This window comes from Cyprinus carpio, chromosome B14 (assembly GCF_018340385.1).
Source record: "Cyprinus carpio isolate SPL01 chromosome B14, ASM1834038v1, whole genome shotgun sequence".
Lineage (NCBI taxonomy): Eukaryota > Metazoa > Chordata > Actinopteri > Cypriniformes > Cyprinidae > Cyprinus > Cyprinus carpio.
Window position 1 is genome coordinate 7005977 of NC_056610.1, and position 26082 is coordinate 7032058.

General features: G+C 39.7%; 2 protein-coding genes and 5 pseudogenes across 13 annotated transcripts in view; all 7 read right to left on the reverse strand.

Annotated features, from left to right (window-relative positions):
- Positions 1-26082, reverse strand: part of LOC109079679 (protocadherin gamma-A11-like) — a 159243-nt gene that overhangs the window by 43407 nt on the left and 89754 nt on the right. The window lies entirely within an intron of this gene.
- LOC109108548 lies at positions 533-3810 on the reverse strand (annotated as a pseudogene).
- On the reverse strand, positions 3817-7298 carry LOC109108547 (annotated as a pseudogene).
- Positions 11201-14280, reverse strand: LOC122139592 (protocadherin beta-1-like). Its single transcript, XM_042737899.1, has one exon. It carries the CDS (start codon positions 13596-13598, stop codon positions 11346-11348), a length of 2253 nt encoding a protein of 750 aa, XP_042593833.1. The 5' UTR covers positions 13599-14280; the 3' UTR covers positions 11201-11345.
- Positions 15073-18531, reverse strand: LOC109108544 (annotated as a pseudogene).
- Positions 18760-22439, reverse strand: LOC109048865 (annotated as a pseudogene).
- LOC122139591 lies at positions 22489-25862 on the reverse strand (annotated as a pseudogene).

Consider the following 26082-nt stretch of genomic DNA (forward strand, 5'->3'; position numbering starts at 1 on the left):
TATATATATATATATTTGTGGTGTTTGTGTGTGTGTGTGTGTGTGTGTGTGTGTGTGTGTGTGTGTGTATGTTTTTAACCTAGGATCTCAAGCATGATAAATGGAAACGTCAAAACACAACAAACAAATACAATATCCATTTATGAAACTAATGCAATGGGACTCATTCGTGCTTCCTTCTGTCTAAATTTATACAGCATTTTGCAGCACAGAATGATTTTAGGTGTGAAAAAATTACTTGATAAAAAAAGTCGTACCTGAAAACCACAGGGTGCAATGCCATTTCTTTCTTTCTTTCTACTTACAAATTGTTAAATGAAACAATTTCTTACGGTGCGTACCAACAAAAACAGGGAAAGTCAAGCATAGAAAAACAACCGTTCAATACAAACAACAGAAAAAAAAAATAATAATGTAACAATTAATATATTTAAAGATTTCATAGTATAGCAGTCATGACACGACCTTGTCAACATTTTTACGGAAATAAAGATAACACATATGAGGAACTTGGCTATAATATAATTCTCACCTGATCCTCACAATCATCATAGTTCAGTCTCTCCCTTTGCGCATGCCTGAGCGTCTGTGTTCCACTGCTGTCCAGACTAATGATGCTCTCACTGTAAGGTCTGCCGTATTTTAGATCACTCTTTCTGGAGTCAGTGGTTCTGCAAACCTCATAATTGTACACGTGCTGTAAAGTTCCTGTGCCCCCTACGTCTGCGTAAAGAGGCGGATAATACGGAATAACTGGAAGATTCGCTCCAGATTTGTAAAACATCCGCTCGCGTCTCCATCTGTAGCATTTGACTGACAGTATGGCGATGATAGACACGATAAAGAGAAACGAAACTACAGCCAAGGCCAAGACCAGATAGAAAGTCAGATTGTCGTTGTAGTGCTTGTCGTGCGTAAAGTCAGTGAACTCCGAGAGCACTTCAGGGAAGCTGTCCGCCACCGCCACGTTAACACTGACTGTAGCTGATCGAGAGGGCTGCCCGTTGTCCTCCACTACAACAGTGAGTCTTTGTTTCACAGCATCTTTATCTGTCACTTGGCGCACAGTTCTTATTTCTCCATTCTGTAAGCCCACTTCAAACAGCGTCCTGTCTGTGGCTTTCTGCAGTTTATATGAGAGCCAGGCATTCTGTCCAGAGTCTACATCAATAGCCACCACTTTAGTCACCAGATAACCCACATCTGCAGAACGAGGCACTATTTCAGCCACCACAGAAGCGCCTGACTGGACCGGATACAGAACCTGAGGCGCGTTGTCATTCTGGTCCTGAATCGTTATTTTCACACTCACGTTGCTGCTGAGAGGAGGGGAGCCTCCGTCCTGCGCTTTTACGCGGAACTGGAAATATTTGATCTGCTCATAATCTAAAGATCGCACAGCGTGTATGACTCCACTATCAGCACTAACTGACACTAGCGAGGAGACTGGCACTCCGTTAACCGACGAGTCCTCCAGTATGTAAGACACACGGGCATTCTGGTTAAAATCTGCGTCTCTGGCTCTGACTGTGAATATGGAAAGTCCCGGTGTGTTGTTTTCTTGAACAGAGGCCTCATACGAGCCCTTGTCAAAGACAGGTGCGTTATCATTCACATCTGATATCTGTAAGGAGAGAGTGACGCTGCTGGAGAGAGAGGGCACGCCCTCATCAGCGCAAGTAACACTGATATTATACTCAGACTCGCGCTCTCGGTCTAAATTACGGTCTGTCACAATACTATAAAATCCATTAGAAGTTGATTTGATTGTAAAAGGAATGTTTTCATTTACACTGCAATGAACTAGTCCATTACTGTCAAAATCCGGATCATTAACATTGATAATGGAAGTCACAGTACTCTGTAGAGAGTCCTCAGGAATTGCATTAGATTTTGACATAACTGTGATGACGGGCGCGTTATCATTTATATCAATCACATCGACCATTATTTTGCTAGAATCAGACAGTCCACCATTATCTACTGCTTCTATATCAATTTGGTAATGTTTAGCCGTTTCAAAGTCAATTTTTCCGACTAAAATCACCAATCCATTTTCATCAATATGAAAAATGTCAGATACACCGTCACTGTTTGCAATTAAATAACTGACATCTCCATTTGTCCCTTTATCTGAATCAGAAGCACTAACAGTTATGAGTGGCGTGCCACTCTGGGAGTTTTCTGTAATCATCGCCGTATATACAGGCTTAGCAAAAACTGGAGCATTATCGTTTATATCAAGCACTGTAATATGAATCTGAACTGTTCCTGATTTTGGTGGTTCTCCACCATCTATTGCGGTTAATATCAGAGACATGTTTTCTTGATTTTCTCGGTCTAAAGGCTTTTGTAGAATCATTTCAACCTTTTTACTTCCATCACTCTGACCATGAAGTTTTAAATTAAAATGATCAGTAGGTTGCAGAAAATAGCTTTGTAGGTCATTTGCGCCAATGTCTGCATCTATCGCTTTCTCCAGCATGAATTTTGATCCTACAACTGCTGATTCGCTTATCTCAAATCGTCTCTCATCTCTTTTAAAAAGAGGAGAATTGTCATTTATGTCTGTGATTTCAACAGTTACCCTAAACAATTCCATAGGATTATCGAGAATAATCTGTAAATGTAGCGCGCAAGGCGTTGTCTGTCCGCATAGCGTCTCTCGGTCTATTCTCTCTTTGATAAGGAGGACTCCCCTTTCTTTATTCAGCTCGATGTATTCAGCGCTGTCTCCTGTATAAATACGCGCTTTACCCGATTTCAGTCTCTTTAAATCTAAACCTAAATCCTGCCCTATGTTCCCGACTAAAGAGCCTTTTGCCATTTCCTCAGGAATGGAGTAACTAACCTGCCCGAGAGCCGAACTGAGAGAGAGAAACCAAATAAACAGCAGTACTTGCCGCGCCATTGTTCTGTCCGACATTTTGCTTAAGTGCAAATAAACGAGGTCACGGTGTATCCAGTTCAGAGTCTCAATGTTTCCAGATTCCAAATAGAATAAATCTAAAACTAGTGGATAATTTCTAAGACAACGTCTAAACATGGATCTATAGGTGACTATTTATTACAGCGTCGATGTCCTCTGTGTTATGCCCCCGCATGTGCATTATGCAGACGCCTCAGTCTCCTCCTTCTTAAAGTGCAGTTAGACAAGGCGGTATTAGGGGACTTTTGCGCTCTCAGTCGCATCCCCCTAACAAACAGCGGCACTCTGAGACCATTCAGAGTTACTGCAAAAATACATCTAAATTATATATAAAATGCACATACTTAAAAGATATATACGCAGCGAAATAGAATAATCAAAAACACAAAATTAAATCCTGAATTTTTGTTTGTGTAATTATAATGAAAATTTGCCAATATACGTAACTGTAACGGAATCTGTTTAACAATCACAAAGTGTTGGTTTGAGAATGATTAAAAGGTCTGGTATTTAATCAAACTGACAAAATTATCCAGTGCAGACAAAACCAATGCACATTCAATAATACAATTTTTACACTACAGGACATCAGCATATAATTAATGAATTGTATTTGGTATGCCAAAGCACATGTTTGCGTAGAGGGAAGATGAAACGAAGGCAACTGATATTGATTCAGCACCTTGGACAGCGAAAAGAATGCCGCTTATTCATTACAGAACGCTGATTGCTTATTCACTACTCGCTGAGAGATGTTGAACAACAACAACAACAACAACAATAATAGCAAACAAAAACATAAAACCGTTACTGTTTTCGTAAATATGTGTATGAATTTCCAGGGAGAAATTATTGTATACCTACTATACAAAAACAGTCAACCTCACCTTATCAGAATCATCAAAGCTCAGTGTCTCCCTTTGCGCATGCGTGAGTGTCTGTGTTCCGCTGCTGTCCAGACTAATGATGCTTTCACTGCAAGGTCTGCCGTATTTCAGATCACTCTTTCTGGAGTCAGTGGTTCTGCAAACCTCATAATTGTACACGTGCTGTAGAGTTCCTGTGCCCCCTACATCTGCGTAAAGAGGCGGATAATACGGAATAACTGGAAGATTCGCTCCAGATTTGTAAAAAATCCGCTCGCGTCTCCATCTGTAGCATTTGACTGACAGTATGGCGATGATAGACACGATAAAGAGAAACGAAACAACAGCCAAGGCCAAGACCAGATAGAAAGTCAGGCTGTCGTTGTAGTCCTTGTCGTGCGTAAAGTCAGTGAACTCCGAGAGCACTTCAGGGAAGCTGTCTGCCACCGCCACGTTAACATTGACTGTAGCTGATCGAGAGGGCTGCCCGTTGTCCTCCACTACAACAGTGAGTCTTTGTTTCACAGCATCTTTATCTGTCACTTGGCGCACAGTTCTTATTTCTCCATTCTGTAAGCCCACTTCAAACAGTGCCCTGTCTGTGGCTTTCTGCAGTTTATATGAGAGCCAGGCATTCTGTCCAGAGTCCACATCAACAGCCACCACTTTAGTTACCAGATAACCCACATCTGCAGAACGAGGCACTATTTCAGCCACCACAGAAGCGCCTGACTGGACCGGATACAGAACCTGAGGCGCGTTGTCATTCTGGTCCTGAATCATTATTTTCACACTCACGTTGCTGCTGAGAGGAGGGGAGCCTCCGTCCTGCGCTTTTACGCGGAACTGGAAATCTTTGATCTGCTCGTAATCGAAAGATCGCACTGCGTGTATGACTCCACTATCAGCACTAACTGACACTAACGAGGAGACGGGTACTCCGTTAACCGACGAGTCCTCCAGTATGTAAGACACACGGGCATTCTGGTTAAAATCTCTGTCTCTGGCTCTGACTGTGAATATGGAAAGACCCGGTGTGTTGTTTTCTTGAACAGAGGCCTCATATGAGCTCTTGTCAAAGACAGGCGCGTTATCATTCACATCTGATATCTCTAAGGAGAGAGTGACGCTGCTGGAGAGAGAGGGCACGCCCTCATCAGCGCACGTAACACTGATATTATACTCAGACTCGAGCTCTCGGTCTAAATCACTTTCTGTAACGAGGCTGTAAAACCCGTCTGATGAAGAATGGATGACAAAAGGAATGTTTTCATTTAACTCACATTTCACGATTCCATTTTCATTTGTATCAGCGTCTTGTATGTTCATCATCGCTACAACTGTCCCTGGTGGGGAATTTTCAGAAATGTCATTTGATTTTGACATTATACTGATAACTGGCTTATTGTCGTTTGTATCTGTGACGTCAATAATTACTTTACAAGAATCAGAATGTCCTCCTTGATCACTGGCTTGAATCGCTATTTGATAATGTTTGTTTTTTTCGTAGTCAACATTACCAGTTATCCTGAGAACGCCGTCATATTGGCCAATGTCAAATAGATTTGCAGACGCTGCTGAAGATAACGAATAAGTGACGACACCATTAGAACCCTGATCTGCGTCTGAAGCGCTGACTGTGGTCAACACGGTGCCTTTTGCGGAGTTCTCGGCTATACTGGCTTTGTATACAGACTGACTGCAAACAGGCGCATTATCATTCGCATCTAAAACTGTAATGTGTATCAGCATTGTGCCTGACATTTGCACCTCGCCGCCATCGACTGCTGTTAACAATAAAGAAATATGGTCTTGTTTTTCACGATCTAGTGGTTTCTGTAAAAGCATTTCTACCGCTTTACTACCATCGGCCAAACGTTGAGTTTTCACAACAAAATTGTCACTTGGTTTCAAAGTATATCTTTGAAGACCATTCAAACCCACATCGGTGTCAACCGCAGTCTCCAAATCGAATTTAGCTCCAGTCTGAGCCAGTTCGCTGATTTCAAATTTCATTTCATTAAGGCTGAAAATAGGGGCGTTATCATTAATGTCTTGTATCTCAACTGTTACTCTGTATAGTTGCATCGGGTTTTCAAGAATAATCTGAAAATGTAGCGCGCAAGGCGTTGTCTGTCCGCATAGCGTCTCTCGGTCTATTCTCTCTTTGATAAGGAGGAATCCTCTTTCTTTATTCAGCTCGATGTATTCAGCGCTGTCTCCTGTATAAATACGCGCTTTACCCGATTTCAGTCTCTTTAAATCTAAACCTAAATCCTGCGCTATGTTCCCGACTAAAGAGCCTTTGGCCATTTCCTCAGGAATGGAGTAACTGACTTGCCCGAAAGCCAAACTGAGAGAGAGAAACCAAATAAACAGCAGTACTTGCCGCGCCATTGTCCTGTCCGACATTTTGCAGAGGACCGAATGAAGATTGAAGCAGAAAACAAATAAGTCAATCCAAGAAGCTGGAGGAAATCATGTATAAATCCAAAGTGACAAAGACTAAGAAAGTCTGTAATTCCAGAAGTATATTGAATACAGTATCGCTGTGATTTGTATTCTCTCTTCTTCTCAGACTGTGCTCTCAGCTTCTGTCTCTCTCTAATAATATGGTGATGATGAGGGTGGAACTGCAGCAGATCTGCTCTCTAAACTGACATATTGACCAACAGCGGCACTATGAGTCCAGTCTGATGAACTACAGAAAACGTAAAAATGATAAACTTTTAACTTAGTGACAGACTTATCTGAGAAAAGCAATTTACTAAAAGTCATGAAATATATAACTAGCAAATGTCAATCGTAATACAAATTTATATTATACGAAACGATTATTCGAGTTTGTGTAAATAAGATTTAAAAACATATGAAAACAAATAAATGTATTGTTCCCTCAGTGTTTTGAACAGGTCTTATCTATGTGTTCGCTAGTCAGATCTAAAATACAATTAATCACATACAACGTATCTGAGAACTAATGAAAGAGTGCATGGTTTAAATATGAACAGGACGACAGACCGATCAGCTGCTGAAAAAAAAAAAAGAAAATAAAAAAAAAAAAGACTGAGGTAAAGAGACGTATCAGAATGCATGAGGGGAAATGACCGCCGTGTTGTATTTCAGGACCATGGTCAGGGAAACTGAATTTCCTTTTTACATGACAATGACAACAATTAGTGTCATAAATAATGACACTAATTGCTAAATAAATATGCAATAATAATGATAATAATAATAGTTAGAAAAAAAAAATAAGAAAATTTAGAAAAAATGTAATTCCACTTGACGTATCTGAGGGAAAAATTTATTACTAAGAATACAGAATAATGACCCGAGTAAAATAACTTCAGAAAAGAAAACTACACAAATGATCAAACCATACTAAAAGTTAAAATGTCCGTTTGTTAGAATTTCAGAAACGATTCGCTTCAGAAAAGTAATAGTTTCAACAGGTGAAGCAAAAATGACAAATCGTGAGAACCAAAGTTTTAAATGCTGTATCAATTAGTTAAAAATCTCACCTGATCATTAAATTCTTCATTGATCAGGTTCCGTCTTTGCGCATGCGTAAGTGTCTGTGTTCCACTGCTGTCCAGGCTAATGATGCTTTCACTGCAAGGTCTGCCGTATTTCAGATCACTCTTTCTGGAGTCAGTGGTTCTGCAAACCTCATAATTGTACACGTGCTGTAAAGTTCCTGTGCCCCCTACATCTGCGTAAAGAGGCGGATAATACGGAATAACTGGAAGATTCGCTCCAGATTTGTAAAACATCCGCTCGCGTCTCCATCTGTAGCATTTGACTGACAGTATGGCGATGATAGACACGATAAAGAGAAACGAAACTACAGCCAAGGCCAAGACCAGATAGAAAGTCAGGGTGTCGTTGTAGTCCTTATCGTGCGTAAAGTCAGTGAACTCCGAGAGCACTTCAGGGAAGCTGTCCGCCACCGCCACGTTAACATTGACTGTAGCTGATCGAGAGGGCTGCCCGTTGTCCTCCACTACAACAGTGAGTCTTTGTTTCACAGCATCTTTATCTGTAACTTGGCGCACAGTTATTTAATTTCTCCATTCTGCAAGCCCACTTCAAACAGCGCCCTGTCTGTGGCTTTCTGCAGTTTATATGAGAGCCAGGCATTCTGCCCAGAGTCCACATCAACAGCCACCACTTTAGTCACCAGATAACCCACATCTTCAGAACGAGGCACTATTTCAGCCACCACAGAAGCGCCTGACTGGACCGGATACAGAACCTGAGGCGCGTTGTCATTCTGGTCCTGAATCCTTATTTTCACGCTCACGTTGCTGCTGAGAGGAGGGGAGCCTCCGTCCTGCGCTTTTAAGCGAAACTGGAAATCTTTGATCTGCTCGTAATCGAAAGATCGCACTGCGTGTATGACTCCACTATCAGCACTAACCGACACTAACGAGGAGACGGGCACTCCGTTAACCGACGAGTCCTCCAGTATGTAAGACACACGGGCATTCTGGTTAAAATCTGCGTCTCTGGCTCTGACTGTGAATATGGAAAGACCCGGTGGGTTGTTTTCTTGAACAGAGGCCTCATATGAGCCCTTGTCAAAGACAGGCGCGTTATCATTCACGTCTGATATCTGTAAGGAGAGCGTGACGCTGCTGGAGAGAGAGGGCACGCCCTCATCAGTGCACGTCACACTGATATTATACTCAGACTCGCGCTCTCGGTCTAAATCACTATCTGTAATTAAACTGAAGAAATTGGCATTTGTTGACTTCAGCTGAAAAGGGATATAATCATTAATGGAGCATTGAACCTTTCCATTCTCACCAGAATCGGAGTCTTGGACATTCAGCATAGTCACAACGGTGCCTGGTTTTGAATTTTCGGAAAGAGTGCTTGATTTTGACATTATATTAATTACTGGTTTGTTGTCATTCACATCAACTACATCAACAATCACTTTGCATGTGTCAGAGTGACGTCCAGGGTCTCTTGCTTGAACGTCAATTTGATAATGTTTTGCTCTTTCATAGTCTAAATCGCCAGATAACCTTAAAACTCCCTCATTTCTATCTATTTCAAAGAGGTTAGTGGTGCCACCAGAAGATTTCGAAATATGATATTCTATTTTACCATTCTGTCCTTGGTCAGCATCTGATGCTTGAACTGTAGCTAACATTGTACCCTTTGGAGAGTTTTCCGCAACGTTGGTCTTATAAACAGACAGTAAGCAAACTGGCGCGTTATCATTTGCGTCTTCAATTGTGATTATAATCGGAATTGTTCCAGACATCTGTGGGTCTCCCCCGTCCACAACAGTAAGTAAAAGTGAAATGTGCTCTTGTTTTTCTCGATCTAAAGGTTTTTGTATAATCATTTCAACATTTTTGCTACCATCCGGCATATCTTGAGTTTTTAAAATAAAATGATCAGCGGGATGTAAAGAATAACTCTGTACGCTGTTGAAGCCAACGTCATCATCCACTGCTGTCTCTAAAACAAATTTAGCTCCTGTCGGAGATGATTCACTTATATTAAATTTGATCTCTTTAGCTGCAAAAACAGGAGCATTGTCATTTACATCTAAAATCTCAACTGTTATGCTATAAAACTCCATAGGGCTTTCCAAGGTTATCTGAAAATGTAGCGCGCAAGGCGTTGTCTGTCCGCATAGCGTCTCTCGGTCTATTCTCTCTTTGATAAGGAGGACTCCTGTTTCTTTATTCAGCTCGATGTATTCAGCGCTGTCTCCTGTATAAATACGCGCTTTACCCGATTTCAGTCTCTTTAAATCTAAACCTAAATCCTGCGCTATATTCTGTTTTTAAGAGCCTTTGGCCATTTCTTCAGGAATGGAGTAACTGACCTGCCCGAGAGCCGAACTGAGAGAGAGAAACCAAATAAACAGCAGTACTTGCCGCGCCATTGTTCTGTCCGACATTTTGCAGAAGACCACGGAATAAAGATTCACGCACACACACACAAAAAATATTCCGAGAAGCGGGAGGAAATCATGTATATCCAAAGTGACGAGAACTAACAAAAAGTAAGTCAAAGAAAAAGATACTAAATACAGAATCTCCGTGATTTTTCTTCTCTCTCCTTCTCAGACTGTGCTCTCAGCTTCTGTCTCTCTCTAATAATATGGTGATGATGGGGGTGGAACTGCTGCAGATCTGCTCTCTAAACTGACATATTAACCAACAGCGGCACTATGAGTCCAGTCTGATGAACTACAGAAAACTTAAAATGAATAAACTTTTATCTCTGTGTCAGACACGTCTAAGAAAAGCAATTTTCTAAACAAAGTACTTAAGTATAAAACTAGCAAATGTCTATCATCTTACAAACATCTATGAGATACAATGATTGTATGAGTTTGTGTAAATAAGATTTAAGGGGAAAAAAAAAAATTCTCGTTACCTCAGTGTTTTGATCAGGCCCTATCTGCGTGTCCATTAATCCGAGAGAGAGGGAGAAATATCTAAAACACAACTGAACACATCTGAAAACTAGTGACACGTTGCATCGCTTAACTGTTAACAGGAGGATAAACAGACAAACTGAAGTTAAAAAAAAAAAAAAAAAAACTGCTGTAAAAAGATGTGGAAAATCTCAGCCTCGTTGTATTTCAGGACCATGGTCAGGGAAGCTGAAGTTTCTCACTTCTTGACAAAAGGAAGTATAACAGTCGTGCAGAAAAAAAGAAAAAAAGTTAAGGTCAAATAAGAATTTAAAATGTAACCGCACGTTACTTCGCTAGCCTATATATCAGTGACAGTGTTCCATATTACCTCGGACTTAAAATTAAACCAAGTAAACAAATAATAATAATAATAATAAAAAACCTAATATATAAAAACACTTCTACTTAACGCACAAACTTATAATTTCTTTTTTTTTCTTGTTAAACAAAAAGACATGTACAAAAAGGAGATACGAATAAAAAGAGAGAATAATAATTTGAGTAATAGAAAGGCAGAAAATATATAGCTGAGGAAAAACAAACAAACAAACAAACAAAAAAAAAAAAAAAAAACCCCTGACCGACCTATAACAGACTGAGACTCGGTGTCATAAGTAAAAACTACCATCCACAAATAATTTATCAAAAAGAATTGAAACTGAAGCTGAACTATAAAAGATCATGCAATAATGAATGTTCAGCTATTATATATATATATATATATATATATATATATATATATATATATAATATATTGTATGTATGAGTTTTATGTTTGTATGTATGAGTTTTATGTATTTTATTGTCAACTATTTAATCACAGAAACTAATTATTTTCAGAAAACTAATCAGCGATACTATCAACAGCTAAAGCAAAAATGATTTATTATGACATACAACGTTACATATCTAATATATATATCAAAATAAATTAGCTGTAAACATATTTCTTACCTTATCACAATCATCATAGTTCAGTGTCTCCCTTTGCGCATGCGTGAGTGTTTGTGTTCCGCTGCTGTCCAGACTAATGATGCTTTCACTGCAAGGTCTGCCGTATTTCAGATCACTCTTTCTGGATTCAGTGGTTCTGCAAACCTCATAATTGTACACGTGCTGTAAAGTCCCTGTGCCCCCTACGTCTGCGTAAAGAGGCGGATAATACGGAATAACTGGAAGATTCGCTCCAGATTTGTAAAACATTCGCTCGCGTCTCCATCTGTAGCATTTTAACTGACATTATGGCGATGATAGACACGATAAAGAGAAACGAAACTACAGCCAAGGCCAAGACCAGATAGAAAGTCAGGTTGTCGTTGTAGTCCTTGTCGTGCGTAAAGTCAGTGAACTCCGAGAGCACTTCAGGGAAGCTGTCCGCCACCGCCACGTTAACATTGACTGTAGCTGATCGAGAGGGCTGCCCGTTGTCCTCTACTACAACAGTGAGTCTTTGTTTCACAGCATCTTTATCTGTAACTTGGCGCACAGTTCTTATTTCTCCATTCTGTAAGCCCACTTCAAACAGTGCCCTGTCTGTGGATTTCTGCAGTTTATATGAGAGCCAGGCATTCTGTCCAGAATCCACATCAACAGCCACCACTTTAGTCACCAGGTAACCCACATCTGCAGAACGAGGCACTATTTCAGCCACCACAGAAGGGCCTGACTGGACCGGATACAGAACCTGAGGCGCGTTGTCATTCTGGTCCTGAATCATTATTTTCACACTCACGTTGCTGCTGAGAGGAGGGGAGCCTCCGTCCTGCACTTTTACGCGGAACTGGAAATCTTTGATCTGCTCGTAATCGAAAGATCGCACTGCGTGTATGACTCCACTATCAGCACTAATTGACACTAACGAGGAGACGGGCACTCCGTTAACCGACGAATCCTCCAGTATGTAAGACACACGGGCATTCTGGTTGAAATCTGCGTCTCTGGCTCTGACTGTGAATATGGAAAAACCCGGTGTGTTGTTTTCTTGAACAGAGGCCTCATATGAGCTCTTGTCAAAGACAGGCGCGTTATCATTTACATCTGATATCTGTAAGGAGAGAGTGACGCTGCTGGAGAGAGAGGGCACGCCCTCATCAGCGCACGTCACACTGATGTTATACCCAGACTCTCTCTCACGGTCTAAATCACCATCTGTAACTAAACTGAAAAAATTCGTCGTGGTCGTCTTTAAGGCGAACGGATAATCCTCATTAATAAAGCATTGCACTTTGCCGTTTTCATTGGAATCTAAGTCTTGTGTATTTATCACTGTAACAACAGTATCAGTTTTAGAATCTTCTGATAACATAGCTGACTTTGACATTATATTGATGACTGGTTTATTATCATTGACATCTAAAACGTCGATTACAATTTTACTTGAATCTTTTAGACCACCACAATCACTTGCTCTAACATTAATCTGATAATGCTTGCATTTTTCGTAATCGATATTACCAATTATTTTTAGCTCACCATTTTGCCTATTTATTTCAAACATTTCAAGAACATCGTCGTGAACATTAGTGACTGAATAAACAATTTCAGCATTCGAGCTCTGATCCGCATCAGAGGCTTCAACTCTAATGACAACGGTCCCTTTCGGCGAATTCTCGACGACAGTGGCTTTGTATACAGAATGAGTGAAAACTGGTGCATTGTCATTAGCATCAAGTATTTTAATATGAATTTGTGATGTGCCAGAGAGCTGCGGATCTCCTCCATCGAAGGCTGTCAAAACTAAAGCAATATTTTCCTGTTTCTCTCGATCTAGAGGATGTTTTAGGACCATTTCAACTATTTTCCTACCATCTGTCTGACTTTGCAGTTTTAAAGTAAAATGTTCGTTCGATGAAAGTGTGTAGCTTTGGATGTCATTCGACCCGACATCAGGATCCAGGGCTTGCTCAATGTCAAATTTCGCCCCGTTTACAGCAGATTCGCTTATTTCAAAATAGGTTTCCGTTTTTTTAAAATAAGGGGCATTGTCATTTATATCAGTTACCTCAACTGCAACGTGGTAAAATTCAATTGGATTTTCTAAAATTATCTGAAAATGTAGAGCGCAAGGCGTTGTTTGTCCGCATAGCGTCTCTCGGTCTATTCTCTCTTTGATAAGGAGGACTCCCCTTTCTTTATTCAACTCGATGTATTCAGCGCTGTCTCCTGTATAAATACGCGCTTTACCCGATTGCAGTCTCTTTAAATCTAAACCCAAGTCCTGCGCTATGTTCCCGACTAAAGAGCCTTTGGCCATTTCCTCAGGAATGGAGTAACTGACCTGCCCGAGAGACGAACTGAGAGAGAGAAACCAAATAAACAGCAGTACTTGCCGCGCCATTGTTCTGTCCGACATTTTGCAGAAGATCACGGAATAAAGATTCACGCACAAAACAAATTAGTCCAAGAAGCTGGAGGAAATCATGTATATCCAAAATAACGAGAATGAACAAAAAGTATGCAAATGCAAGTCAAAGAAAAAAGATACTAAATACAGTATCTCCGTGATTTGTCTCCTCTCTCCTTCTCAGACTGTGCTCTCAGCTTCTGTCTCTCTCTAATAATATGGTGATGATGAGGGTGGAACTGCAACAGATCTGCTCTCTAAACTGACATATTGACCAACAGCGGCACTAAGAGTCCAGTCTGATGAACTACACAAACTAAAACTGAATAAACCTTTATCTCTGTGTCAGACACGTCTAAGAAAAGCAATTACCTAAACAAAGTACTTAAGTATAAAACTAGCAAATGTCTATTATTATACAAACATCTAAGAGATACAATGATATGAGTTTGTGTAAATAAAATTTAAGGGAAAAAATCTAAAAAACAAACAAACAAACAAAATCTCGCTCCCTCAGTGTTTTTATCATGGCCCTATCCGCGTGTTCATTAATCAGAGAGAGAGAGGAAGAGATATCTAAAATACAACTGAACATATCTGAAAACTAGTGATGTTGTATCGCTTAACTGTTAACAGGAGGAAAGAGAAACTGCAGTTAAAAAATAAATAATAATAAATAAAAATATCCAACAACAACATACTGCTGTAAAAAGACGCATCTGAATCCATGAGGAAAATGTCAGCCTCGTTGCATTTCAGGACCATGGTCAGGGAAGCTGAAGTTTCTCACTTCATGACAAAAGGAAGTATAACAGTCGTGCAGACAAAAAGTTAAGGTCAAATAAGAATTTAAAATGCAACCGCACGTTAAATCGCTAGCCTATATATCAGTGACAGTGTGGCATATTACCTCGGACTTAAAATTAAACCAAATAAACACATAATAAAAAGCACTAATACATACACATACATATATAACTTCTACCTAACACACAAAGTTTTTCTTTTTTTTCTTGCTAAATAAAAAACAAATATACAAAATGAGTTACGAATAAAACAAGAGAACAATAATTTGAGTTATAGAAATGCAGAAAATATACAACTGAGGAAAAAAAAAAAAAAAAAAAAAAAAAAAAAAAAAAAACTGACCGAACTGACCGAACTAACAGACGGTGTCATAAGTAAAAACTCTCCCATCCACAAATAATTTATCATAACGAAGAGAACGAATTGAAACTAAAATTGAACTATAAAAGATCAAAATGCATTGTCAACCACTAAAATAAATTTAATATATTTATATATAAATATATTTATATATAAAATATATTTAATTGTCAAGTACTTAATCACAGAAACGAATTATTTTCAGAAACTAATCAGCGATACTATCAAAAGCTAAAGCAATAATCAATAATTATGAGAAACAACGTTATATATCTAATATATATCAAAATAAATTAGCTGTAAAACTATTTCTCACCTTATCACAATCATCAAAGTTCAGTGTCTCCCTTCGCGCATGCGTGAGTGTTTGTATTCCACTGCTGTCCAGACTAATGATGCTCTCACTGCAAGGTCTGCCGCATTTCAGATCACTCTTTCTGGAGTCAGTGGTTCTGCAAACCTCATAATTGTACACGTGTTGTAAAGTTCCTGTGGCCCCTACGTCTGCGTAAAGAGGCGGATAATACGGAATAACTGGAAGAGTCGCTCCAGATTTGTAAAACATCCGCTCGCGTCTCCATCTGTAGCATTTGACTGACAGTATGGCGATGATAGACACGATAAAGAGAAACGAAATTACAGCCAAGGCCAAGACCAGATAGAAAGTCAGGTTGTCGTTGTAGTCCTTGTCGTGCGTAAAGTCAGTGAACTCCGAGAGCACTTCAGGGAAGCTGTCCGCCACCGCCACGTTAACATTGACTGTAGCTGATCGAGAGGGCTGCCCGTTGTCCTCCACTACAACAGTGAGTCTTTGTTTCACAGCATCTTTATCTGTCACTTGGCGCACAGTTCTTATTTCTCCATTCTGTAAGCCCACTTCAAACAGCGCCCTGTCTGTGGCTTTCTGCAGTTTATATGAGAGCCAGGCATTCTGTCCAGAGTCCACATCAACAGCCACCACTTTAGTCACCAAATAACCCACATCTGCAGAACGAGGCACTATTTCAGCTACCACAGAAGCGCCTGACTGGACCGGATACAGAACCTGAGGCGCGTTGTCATTCTGGTCCTGAATCGTTATTTTCACACTCACGTTGCTGCTGAGAGGAGGGGAGCCCCCGTCCTGCGCTTTTACGCGGAACTGGAAATCTTTGATCTGCTCGTAATCGAAAGATCGCACTGCGTGTATGACTCCACTATCAGCACTAACCGACACTAACGAGGAGACGGGCACTCCGTTAACCGACGAGTCCTCCAGCATGTAAGACACACGGGCATTCTGGTTAAAATCTGCGTCTCTGGCTCTGACTGTGAATATGGAAATACCCGGTGTGTTTTTTTCTTGAACGGAGGCCTCATATGAGCTCTTGTCAAAGACAGGCGCGTTATCATTCACATCTGATATCTGTAAGGAGAGAGTGACGCTGCTGGAGAGAGAGGGCACCCCCTCATCAGCGCACGTCACACTGATATTATACTCAGACTCGAGCTCTCGGTCTAAATCACCATTCGTGATTAAACTGTAGAAATGGACATTTGACGACTTCAAAGTAAAAGGGATGTTCTCAATAACTGAACAATGAACTTTCCCATTTTCTCCTGAATCATGATCCTGAACATTTATCATAGTTACCACCGTCTCAGATGCAGAATTTTCAGCTATCACGTTTGTTTTGGACATAATATTGATCAAGGGTTCATTATCATTGATATCAATTACATCAACTATGATCTTACACGAATCAGTAAAGCCTCCGTGATCACTCGCTTGAACGCGAATCTCAAAGTGCCGAGCTTGTTCATAATCAACTAGACCGATCAATCTTACTTTGCCATCAGTCTCGTTAATTTCGAATATGTCTCGAACTTTGTCTAGCGTGTTTGTTATTGAATAGATTATTTCACAGTTTACTCCTTGATCTGGATCCGACGCACTAACTGTCGTCACAATTGTTCCTTTTGGTGAATTTTCTGTTACAGCTGTTTTATAAACTGACTGTGTGAAAACTGGAGTGTTATCGTTCACATCTAAAACAATAATGTATCTGAATATTACCAGACATTTGAGGATCTCCCCCGTCAATAGCTGTTAATGTTAAAGACATGTGCTCCTGCTTCTCACGATCTAGAGGCTTTTGTAAAATCATTTCGACATTTTGTCCTCCCACTGGCTGGCTCTTGAATTTCAAGGCAAAATTATCTGTTGGTTTTAATGTGTATGTCTGCAGACCATTAATTCCAACGTCAAGATCTCTAGCAGGTTCTATTGTAAATTTGGTACCAATTGATGCAGATTCACTAATTCTGAATATAATTTCATTTTTTTCAAAAAATGGTGCGTTGTCATTTATATCAAGCACCTCAACATTAACACTGTAAAATTCCATCGGGTTTTCAAGAATAATCTGTAAATGTAGCGCGCAAGGCGTTGTCTGTCCGCATAGCGCCTCTCGGTCTATTCTCTCTTTGATAAGGAGGACTCCCCTTTCTTTATTCAGCTCGATGTATTCCGCGCTGTCTCCTGTATAAATACGCGCTTTACCTGACTTCATTCTCTTTAAATCTAAACCTAAATCCTGCGCTATGTTCCCGACTAAAGAGCCTTTGGCCATTTCCTCAGGAATGGAGTAACTGACCTGCCCGAGAGCCGAACTGAGAGAGAGAAACCAAATAAACAGCAGTACTTGCCGCGCCATTGTTCTGTCCGACATTTTGCAGAAGACCATAGAAGAGAAGATTAAGACAGAAAGCAAATAAATAAATCAATTCAAGAAGCTGGAGGAAATTATGCATATATCCAAAGCGACAAGAACTGACACAAGTGTCTGTATTCCAGAAATGTATTATAAACTCAGTATCTCCGTGATTTGCCTTTTTTCTTCTTCTCAGACTGTGATCTCAGCTTCTGTCTCTCTCTAATAATATGGTGATGATGAGGGTGGAACTGCAGCAGATCTGCTCTCTAAACTGACATATTGACCAACAGCGGCACTATGAGTCCAGTCTGATGAACTACAGAAATAACCAAATAGATGCAGTTTTTTTTTCTACACTACGAGACGTTTTAGAATAATTCCACACTGCAATAATAATTAAAATACTGCCGCTGCGACTGTCACTCAAAATACAATTAGTTATGATTGCACGATTTCCTTTAAACAAATTTTAAAAGTAAATAATAATAATAAACTAAACAAAATGAAAAGGACTAGATATTGAATTAGCACAAGCTTATGTGTGCCCTTAACGTAATTATAGAGAGCAACGTGAAATACATGAATATGAACCAATATGAGACTTTTACATTTTTTAAAGGTATTAAGATACTGGAAAGACGTAGAAGTTCTAGAATATACAGATCGCTTCAACAAACGGAAGTAGGGTTAAAAAGCAAGCAGAAAAACCCAAGACTAAACCTTTCAGCACCACGGACAGTTACAATGAATTTGAATTTGGTCTTCACAAGCACATACGAAAGATCCTCAAAGCAGTCTTAAAAACGCATTGTGATTTAAAACTGTAAAATATGGATAGGACAGATAAAACCTCTTAACATTACAGCAGGAACTCCTGAAATAATCATCCTTCCAACGACCGGGAATGGTCTTAATGTAGCAACACGAGAATCTTCAGATTATTTAAAAAAACAATAAAATATCTGAATCATGTGACTATTGCAAATACACCTCACATAAAACGAGATAATTAACACGAGAAAATAAATAGCAGGGAAGTACTTCAACCTACAGCTACGATGACATCATAAAAATTACAGTCTAATTACGTGAGTATCAACAAGATCGTTATTGTATGCAAAATTGGAAATATGACATACATATATATATATATATATATATATATATATATATATATATATATATATATATATATATATATATATATATATATATATATATATATATATATCGGTTTAAATGCTTTTGCAGTCCAAAGTGTTGTACGCTGCTACACAACGTGTAAATAAATAAATAAAAAATCTCACCTGATCAAATTTTTCATTGATCAGTTTTCCTCTTTGCTCGTGCGTGAGTGTCTGTGTTCCGCTGCTGTCCAGACTAATGATGCTTTCACTGCAAGGTCGGCCGTATTTTAGATCACTCTTTCTGGAGTCATTGGTTCTGCAAACCTCATAATTGTACACGTGCTGTAAAGTTCCTGTGCCCCCTACGTCTGCGTAAAGAGGCGGATAATACGGAATAACTGGAAGATTCGCTCCAGATTTGTAAAACATCCGCTCGCGTCTCCATCTGTAGCATTTGACTGACAGTATGGCGATGATAGACACGATAAAGAGAAACGAAACTACAGCCAAGGCCAAGACCAGATAGAAAGTCAGGTTGTCGTTGTAGTCCTTGTCGTGCGTAAAGTCAGTGAACTCCGAGAGCACTTCAGGGAAGCTGTCCGCCACCGCCACGTTAACATTGACTGCAGCTGATCGAGAGGGCTGCCCGTTGTCCTCCACTACAACAGTGAGTCTTTGTTTCACAGCATCTTTATCTGTCACTTGGCGCACAGTTCTTATTTCTTCATTCTGTAAGCCCACTTCAAACAGCGCCCTGTCTGTGGCTTTCTGCAGTTTATATGAGAGCCAGGCGTTCTGTCCAGAGTCCACATCAACAGCCACCACTTTAGTCACCAGATAACCCACATCTGCAGAACGAGGCACTATTTCAGCCACCACAGAAGCGCCTGACTGGACCGGATACAGAACCTGAGGCGCGTTGTCATTCTGGTCCTGAATCATTATTTTCACACTCACGTTGCTGCTGAGAGGAGGGGAGCCTCCGTCCTGCGCTTTTACGCGGAACTGGAAATCTTTGATCTTCGTAATCGAAAGATCGCACTGCGTGTATGACTCCACTATCAGCACTAACCGACACTAACGAGGAGACGGGCACTCCGTTAACCGACGAGTCCTCCAGCATGTAAGACACACGGGCATTCTGGTTAAAATCTGCGTCTCTGGCTCTGACTGTGAATATGGAAATACCCGGTGTGTTGTTTTCTTGAACAGAGGCCTCATATGAGCTCTTGTCAAAGACAGGCGCGTTATCATTCACGTCTGATATCTGTAAGGAGAGAGTGACACTGCTGGAGAGAGAGGGCACGCCCTCATCAGCGCACGTCACACTGATATTATACTCAGACTCGCGCTCTCGGTCTAAATCACCTTCTGTGACTAAACTGAAGAAATTGGCATTTGTCGACTTCAGAGTAAAGGGCATGTTTTCATTAACTGAACAAAAAATTTTACCGTTTTCTCCTGCATCTGGGTCTTGCGCGTTTATCATTGTTACAACAGTTCCAGGATTAGAGTTTTCTGATATTGTGGTTAATTTAGACATGATGTTTATTTGTGGTTTATTGTCATTTATATCAATCACATCCACATCGATTTTACAAGAATCAGTCAGTCCCCCGTCATCGCTGGCCTGCACATGAATTTGATAGTGGCGAGCTTTCTCGTAATCTATATTCCCCGTTACTCTCACCTCACCGTTTGTTTGGTTTATTTCAAACTCTGGAACATTGTCGAGGGTATTTGTAATAGCATATGTTATTTTGCCGTTAGATCCCTCATCCAAATCAGAAGCGCTCACAATCGTCACAACCGTGCCTTTGAAAGCATTCTCGGTGATACTCGCTTTATATGTTTTATGAGTAAAAACAGGCGCATTATCGTTAGCATCTAAAACAGTAATATGTATCTGCGCAGTACCAGACAATTGTGGATCACCTCCATCTATCGCTGTCAGAACCAAAGACAAATGTTCTTGCTTTTCACGATCGAGAGGTTTTTGAAGAACCATTTCTACTAGCTTACTACCGTCTGCCTGACTCTGTAATTTTAAAGAGAAATTATCAGTAGGCTTTAATATATAAGTCTGAAGGCCGTTTATTCCGACGTCTAAATCCATCGCTCTCTCTAAAACAAAAACTGCCCCAGTCGCAGCTGACTCACTAATTCTGAATTTCATCTCAGCTCGTTTAAAAGATGGCGAATGGTCATTTATATCTGTAACTTCGACTGTAACGGAGTAAAATTCCATTGGGTTTTCAAGAATAATCTGAAAATGTAGCGCGCAAGGCGTTGTCTGTCCGCATAGCGTCTCTCGGTCTATTCTCTCTTTGATAAGGAGGACTCCTCTTTCTTTATTCAGCTCGATGTATTCAGCGCTGTCTCCTGTATAAATACGCGCTTTACCCGATTTCAGTCTCTTTAAATCTAAACCCAAGTCCTGCGCTATGTTCCCGACTAAAGAGCCTTTCGCCATTTCCTCAGGAATGGAGTAACTGACCTGCCCGAGAGCCGAACTGAGAGAGAGAAACCAAATAAACAGCAGTACTTGCCGCGCCATTGTTCTGTCCGACATTTTACAGAAGAGCATAGAAGAGATGATTAAGAGAGAAAGCAAATAAAACAATCCAAAAAGCTGGAGGAAATCATGTATATCCAAAGTGACGAGAACTAACAAAAAGTATGTAAGTCGAAGAAAAGGATACTAAATACAGTATCTCCGTGATTTGTCTTCTCTCTCCTTCTCAGACTGTGCTCTCAGCTTCTGTCTCTCTCTAATAATATGGTGATGATGGGGGTGGAACTGCAGGAGATCTGCTCTCTAAACTGACATATTGACCAACAGCGGCACTACGAGTCCAGTCTGATGAACTACAGAAAATGTCAAATGAATAACAATTATTCTTTGTCAGAAATGTCTAAAACAAGCAATTTACCGAACAAAGTACTGAAATATAGAACTAGCAAATGTCTATTATGATAAAAACATCTAAGAGATAAAATGATTTAATGAGTTAGTGTAAATAAGATTTCAATGAAGGTAAAAAAAAAAAAAGTAAATAAATTGATCGTTCCCTCAGTGTTTTGATCAGGCTCCATCCGCGTGTCCATTGATCAGAGATACAGGGAGAAATATTTAAAATACAATTATTCAGATAACAAGGATCTGAAAACGAATGAAAGCTTGAATCATTAAACTGTGAACAAGAGGATAGACAGACAAACTGCAGTTAAAAAAACAAGAAAAAGAATAAGAAAAAGAAAAAAAAAAAGACTGTTGTAAAAAGATGTATCAGAATCCATGATGAAAATTACCGCCTCGCTGCATTTCAGGACCACGGTCAGGGAAGTTGAAGTTTCTCACTTCATGACAAAAACAAGTATAACAGTCGTGCATAAAATAAATAAATAAATAAATAAATAAATAAATAAATAAATAAATAAATAAATAAATTAAAGGTCGAATAAAAATTTAAAATGCCCCAGCATGGTAAATCGTTAGCTTATATATCAGTGACAGTGTGTCATATTACCTCGGACTTAAAATGAAAATAAACAAACAAATAAATAAATAAATAAATAACCACAATATACAAAATAAATAAAAAAGAAACTTCTACTTAACGCATGAAAAAAAAGTATGTTTTCCTTGACTGTACAAAAAGAGATACAAATAAAAAACATACTAATAATTTGACTATAATAGAAATGCAGAAAATACACAACTATAAAAACTGACCAGACTATAATATAATATCAAAATACACCATTATTTAATAGTCAACTTAAAATTACAGAAACGATTTATTTCAGACAAATAATCAGTGACGGTGTCAACAGCTGAAGTAAAATGTATTAATTATTAGAAACATCGTTTTAAAATATGATACTCGCTTTAAAAATATTTCTCACCTGATCGTCACAATCGTCAAAGTTCATTCTCTCCCTTTGCGCATGCGTGAGTGTCTGTGCTCCGCTGCTGTCCAGACTTATGATACTCTCACTGCAAGGTCTGCCGTATTTCAGATCACTCTTTCTGGAGTCAGTTGTTCTGCAAACCTCATAATTGTACACGTGCTGTAAAGTTCCTGTGCCCCCTACATCTGCGTAAAGAGGCGGATAATACGGAATAACTGGAAGATTCGCTCCAGATTTGTAAAACATTCGCTCGCGTCTCCATCTGTAGCATTTGACTGACAGTATGGCGATGATAGACACGATAAAGAGAAACGAAACTACAGCCAAGGCCAAAACCAGATAGAAAGTCAGGTTGTCGTTGTAGTCCTTGTCGTGCGTAAAGTCAGTGAACTCCGAGAGCACTTCAGGGAAGCTGTCCGCCACCGCCACGTTAACATTGACTGTAGCTGATCGAGAGGGCTGCCCGTTGTCCTCCACTACAACAGTAAGTCTTTGTTTCACAGCATCTTTATCTGTCACTTGGCGCACAGTTCTTATTTCTCCATTCTGTAAGCCCACTTCAAACAGCGCCCTGTCTGTGGCTTTCTGCAGTTTATATGAGAGCCAGGCGTTCTGTCCAGAGTCCACATCAACAGCCACCACTTTAGTCACCAGATAACCCACATCTGCAGAACGAGGCACTATTTCAGCCACCACAGAAGCGCCTGACTGGACCGGATACAGAACCTGAGGCGCGTTGTCATTCTGGTCCTGAATCCTTATTTTCACACTCACGTTGCTGCTGAGAGGAGGGGAGCCTCCGTCCTGCGCTTTTACGCGGAACTGGAAATCTTTGATCTGCTCGTAATCGAAAGATCGCACTGCGTGTATGACTCCACTATCAGCACTAATTGACACTAACGAGGAGACGGGTACTCCGTTAACCGACGAGTCCTCCAGCATGTAAGACACACGGGCATTCTGGTTAAAATCTGCGTCTCTGGCTCTGACTGTGAATATGGAAAGACCCGGTGTGTTGTTTTCTTGAACAGAGGCCTCATATGAGCTCTTGTCAAAGACAGGCGCGTTATCATTCACGTCTGATATCTGTAAGGAGAGAGTGACGCTGCTGGAGAGAGAGGGCACCCCCTCATCAGCGCAAGTCACACTGATATTATACTCAGACTCACGCTCTCGGTCTAAATCGCTATCCGTGACTAAATTGTAGAACCCATCGGGCGAAGACTGAATGATGAATGGAACATTTTCATTTAAGTGACAATTAACTTTGCCGCTTTCATTCGAGTCTACGTCTTGAATATTTAATATAGCTAAAACTGTGCCAGCTTTGGAATCCTCTGATATCTGGCTTGATTTTGAAATAATATTTATAGTGGGATTATTATCGTTTGTGTCAATAACGTCAACAATTATTTTACACGAATCAGTATGGCCGCCTTCATCTCGTGCCTGCACATCAATTTGATAATACTTACTTATTTCGTAATCTATGCCCCCAATAAGCTTTACAACACCAGCATCAGGATCTATTTCAAAAATATCTGCCGCTATGTCTGCAGTACTTGAAATAGAAAATGAAATTCTACCATTTGAACCTTGGTCAGCATCAGAAGCGTCAACTGTAGTTAAAACTGTGCCTTTTGGAGAATTTTCAGATATGCTAGTTTTGTATACGGATTGTGAACACACAGGGGCGTTATCATTAGCATCTAAAACTTTAATATGTATCTGCATTGTACCGGACATCTGGGGCTCGCCTCCGTCGAATGCTGTTAAAAGTAAAGAGAGATGATCTTTTTTCTCTCGATCTAAGGGCGTTTGGAGAACCATTTCGACGGCTTTATTTCCGTTGGGGAGATTCTGAAATTTCAAAACAAAATTATCTGTCGGTTCTAAAGAATAACTCTGCAGACCATTTCCACCGACGTCATGATCAATAGCACGCTCCAATATAAATCTGGCTCCTGCTAAAGACATTTCGTTTATTTCAAATCTCATCTCACTCTTACTGAACATCGGTGCATTGTCATTTATATCTGTGACCTCAACTGTAACGCGGTACAACTGCATAGGATTTTCGAAAATAATCTGAAAATGTAGCGCGCAAGGCGTTGTCTGTCCGCACAGCGCCTCTCGGTCTATTCTCTCTTTGATAAGGAGGACTCCTCTTTCTTTATTCAGCTCGATGTATTCAGCGCTGTCTCCTGTATAAATACGCGCTTTACCCGATTTCAGTCTCTTTAAATCTAAACCCAAATCCTGCGCTATGTTCCCGACTAAAGAGCCTTTGGGCATTTCCTCAGGAATGGAGTAACTGACTTGCCCGAGAGCCGAACTGAGAGAGAGAAACCAAATAAACAGTAGTACTTGCCGCGCCATTGTTCTGTCCGACATTTTGCAGAAGACCATGTAAGAGAAGATTAAGGCAGGAAACAAATTAATCCAAAAAGCTGGAGGAAATCAAGAAAATATCCAAAGTGAAAAGTAGTAATAAAAATCTGTAAATCCTAAAAAACATATAATAAATACATTATATCTGGGATTTGCCTTCTTTCTTCTTCTCAGACTGTGCTCTCAGCTTCTGTCGCTCTCTAATAATATGGTGATGATGGGGGTGGAACTGCAGCAGATCTGCTCTCTAAACTGACATATTGACCAACAGCGGCACTAAGAGTCCAATCTGATGAACTACAGCAAATGAGTACACGTATACCTCTCTTGTTATTATTATTTCAGAAGTCTACCGTTCCAATCGCGACAAATTAAAATAAAATATAAAAATTTCAAAAAGTAAAATAATAATAATAATAATAATAATAAAATAATACATTATATAACAATACATTAAATATATACACTATAAATATATTAATTAACATACATTTGGATTGCAGTAAACTTCTAAGAAATGTGCGGTTGGTTAGTCTTTAAATTGTCATGTATGCCTAATTAAAAAATAGGATTTTTTATTAAATAGGAAAAATAAAAACATTTACGAAAACAAATGACAAAATGTGTAAAAATGTAAGCAACATGAGAAAACTATAGTTCTCAAGAGAAAAACGGACTGTCATAAAGAGGAACATCACACTGACTGTATTTCAGCACCATGGTCAGTGAATCAGGGCATTTTGTACACAACTGTTTTATACAACGAATATATTACTCATATATCGTATGATAACTATCTAAAACGACAAAATAGGGTGTAGTTTCACTTTGTTGAGAATTACCTTGGTACCAAAAAAAAAAAAAAAAAAAAAAAAAAAGCGTGTTTACAGAAAAGCACACAAGCAACAGTGGTCTTAACAATAGTCCCGCAAATAGATTTTATATATGTACACACACACACACGGAGAGGAAAAAAAAAAAAAACTCTAACAGATACCAGTATATAAATCTCACCTGATCATCGAAATCTTGATTGGTTGGCTTTTCTCTCTGCGCATGCGTAAGTGTCTGTGTTCCGCTGCTGTCCAGACTAATGATGCTTTCACTGCAAGGTCTGCCGTATTTCAGATCACTCTTTCTGGAGTCAGTTGTTCTGCAAATCTCATAATTGTACACGTGCTGTAAAGTTCCTGTGCC

Coding starts and splice junctions, on each gene's coding strand:
- LOC122139592 (XM_042737899.1), bottom strand. CDS start 13,598: ATGTCGGACAGAACAATGGCGCGGCAAGTACTGCTGTTTATTTGGTTT.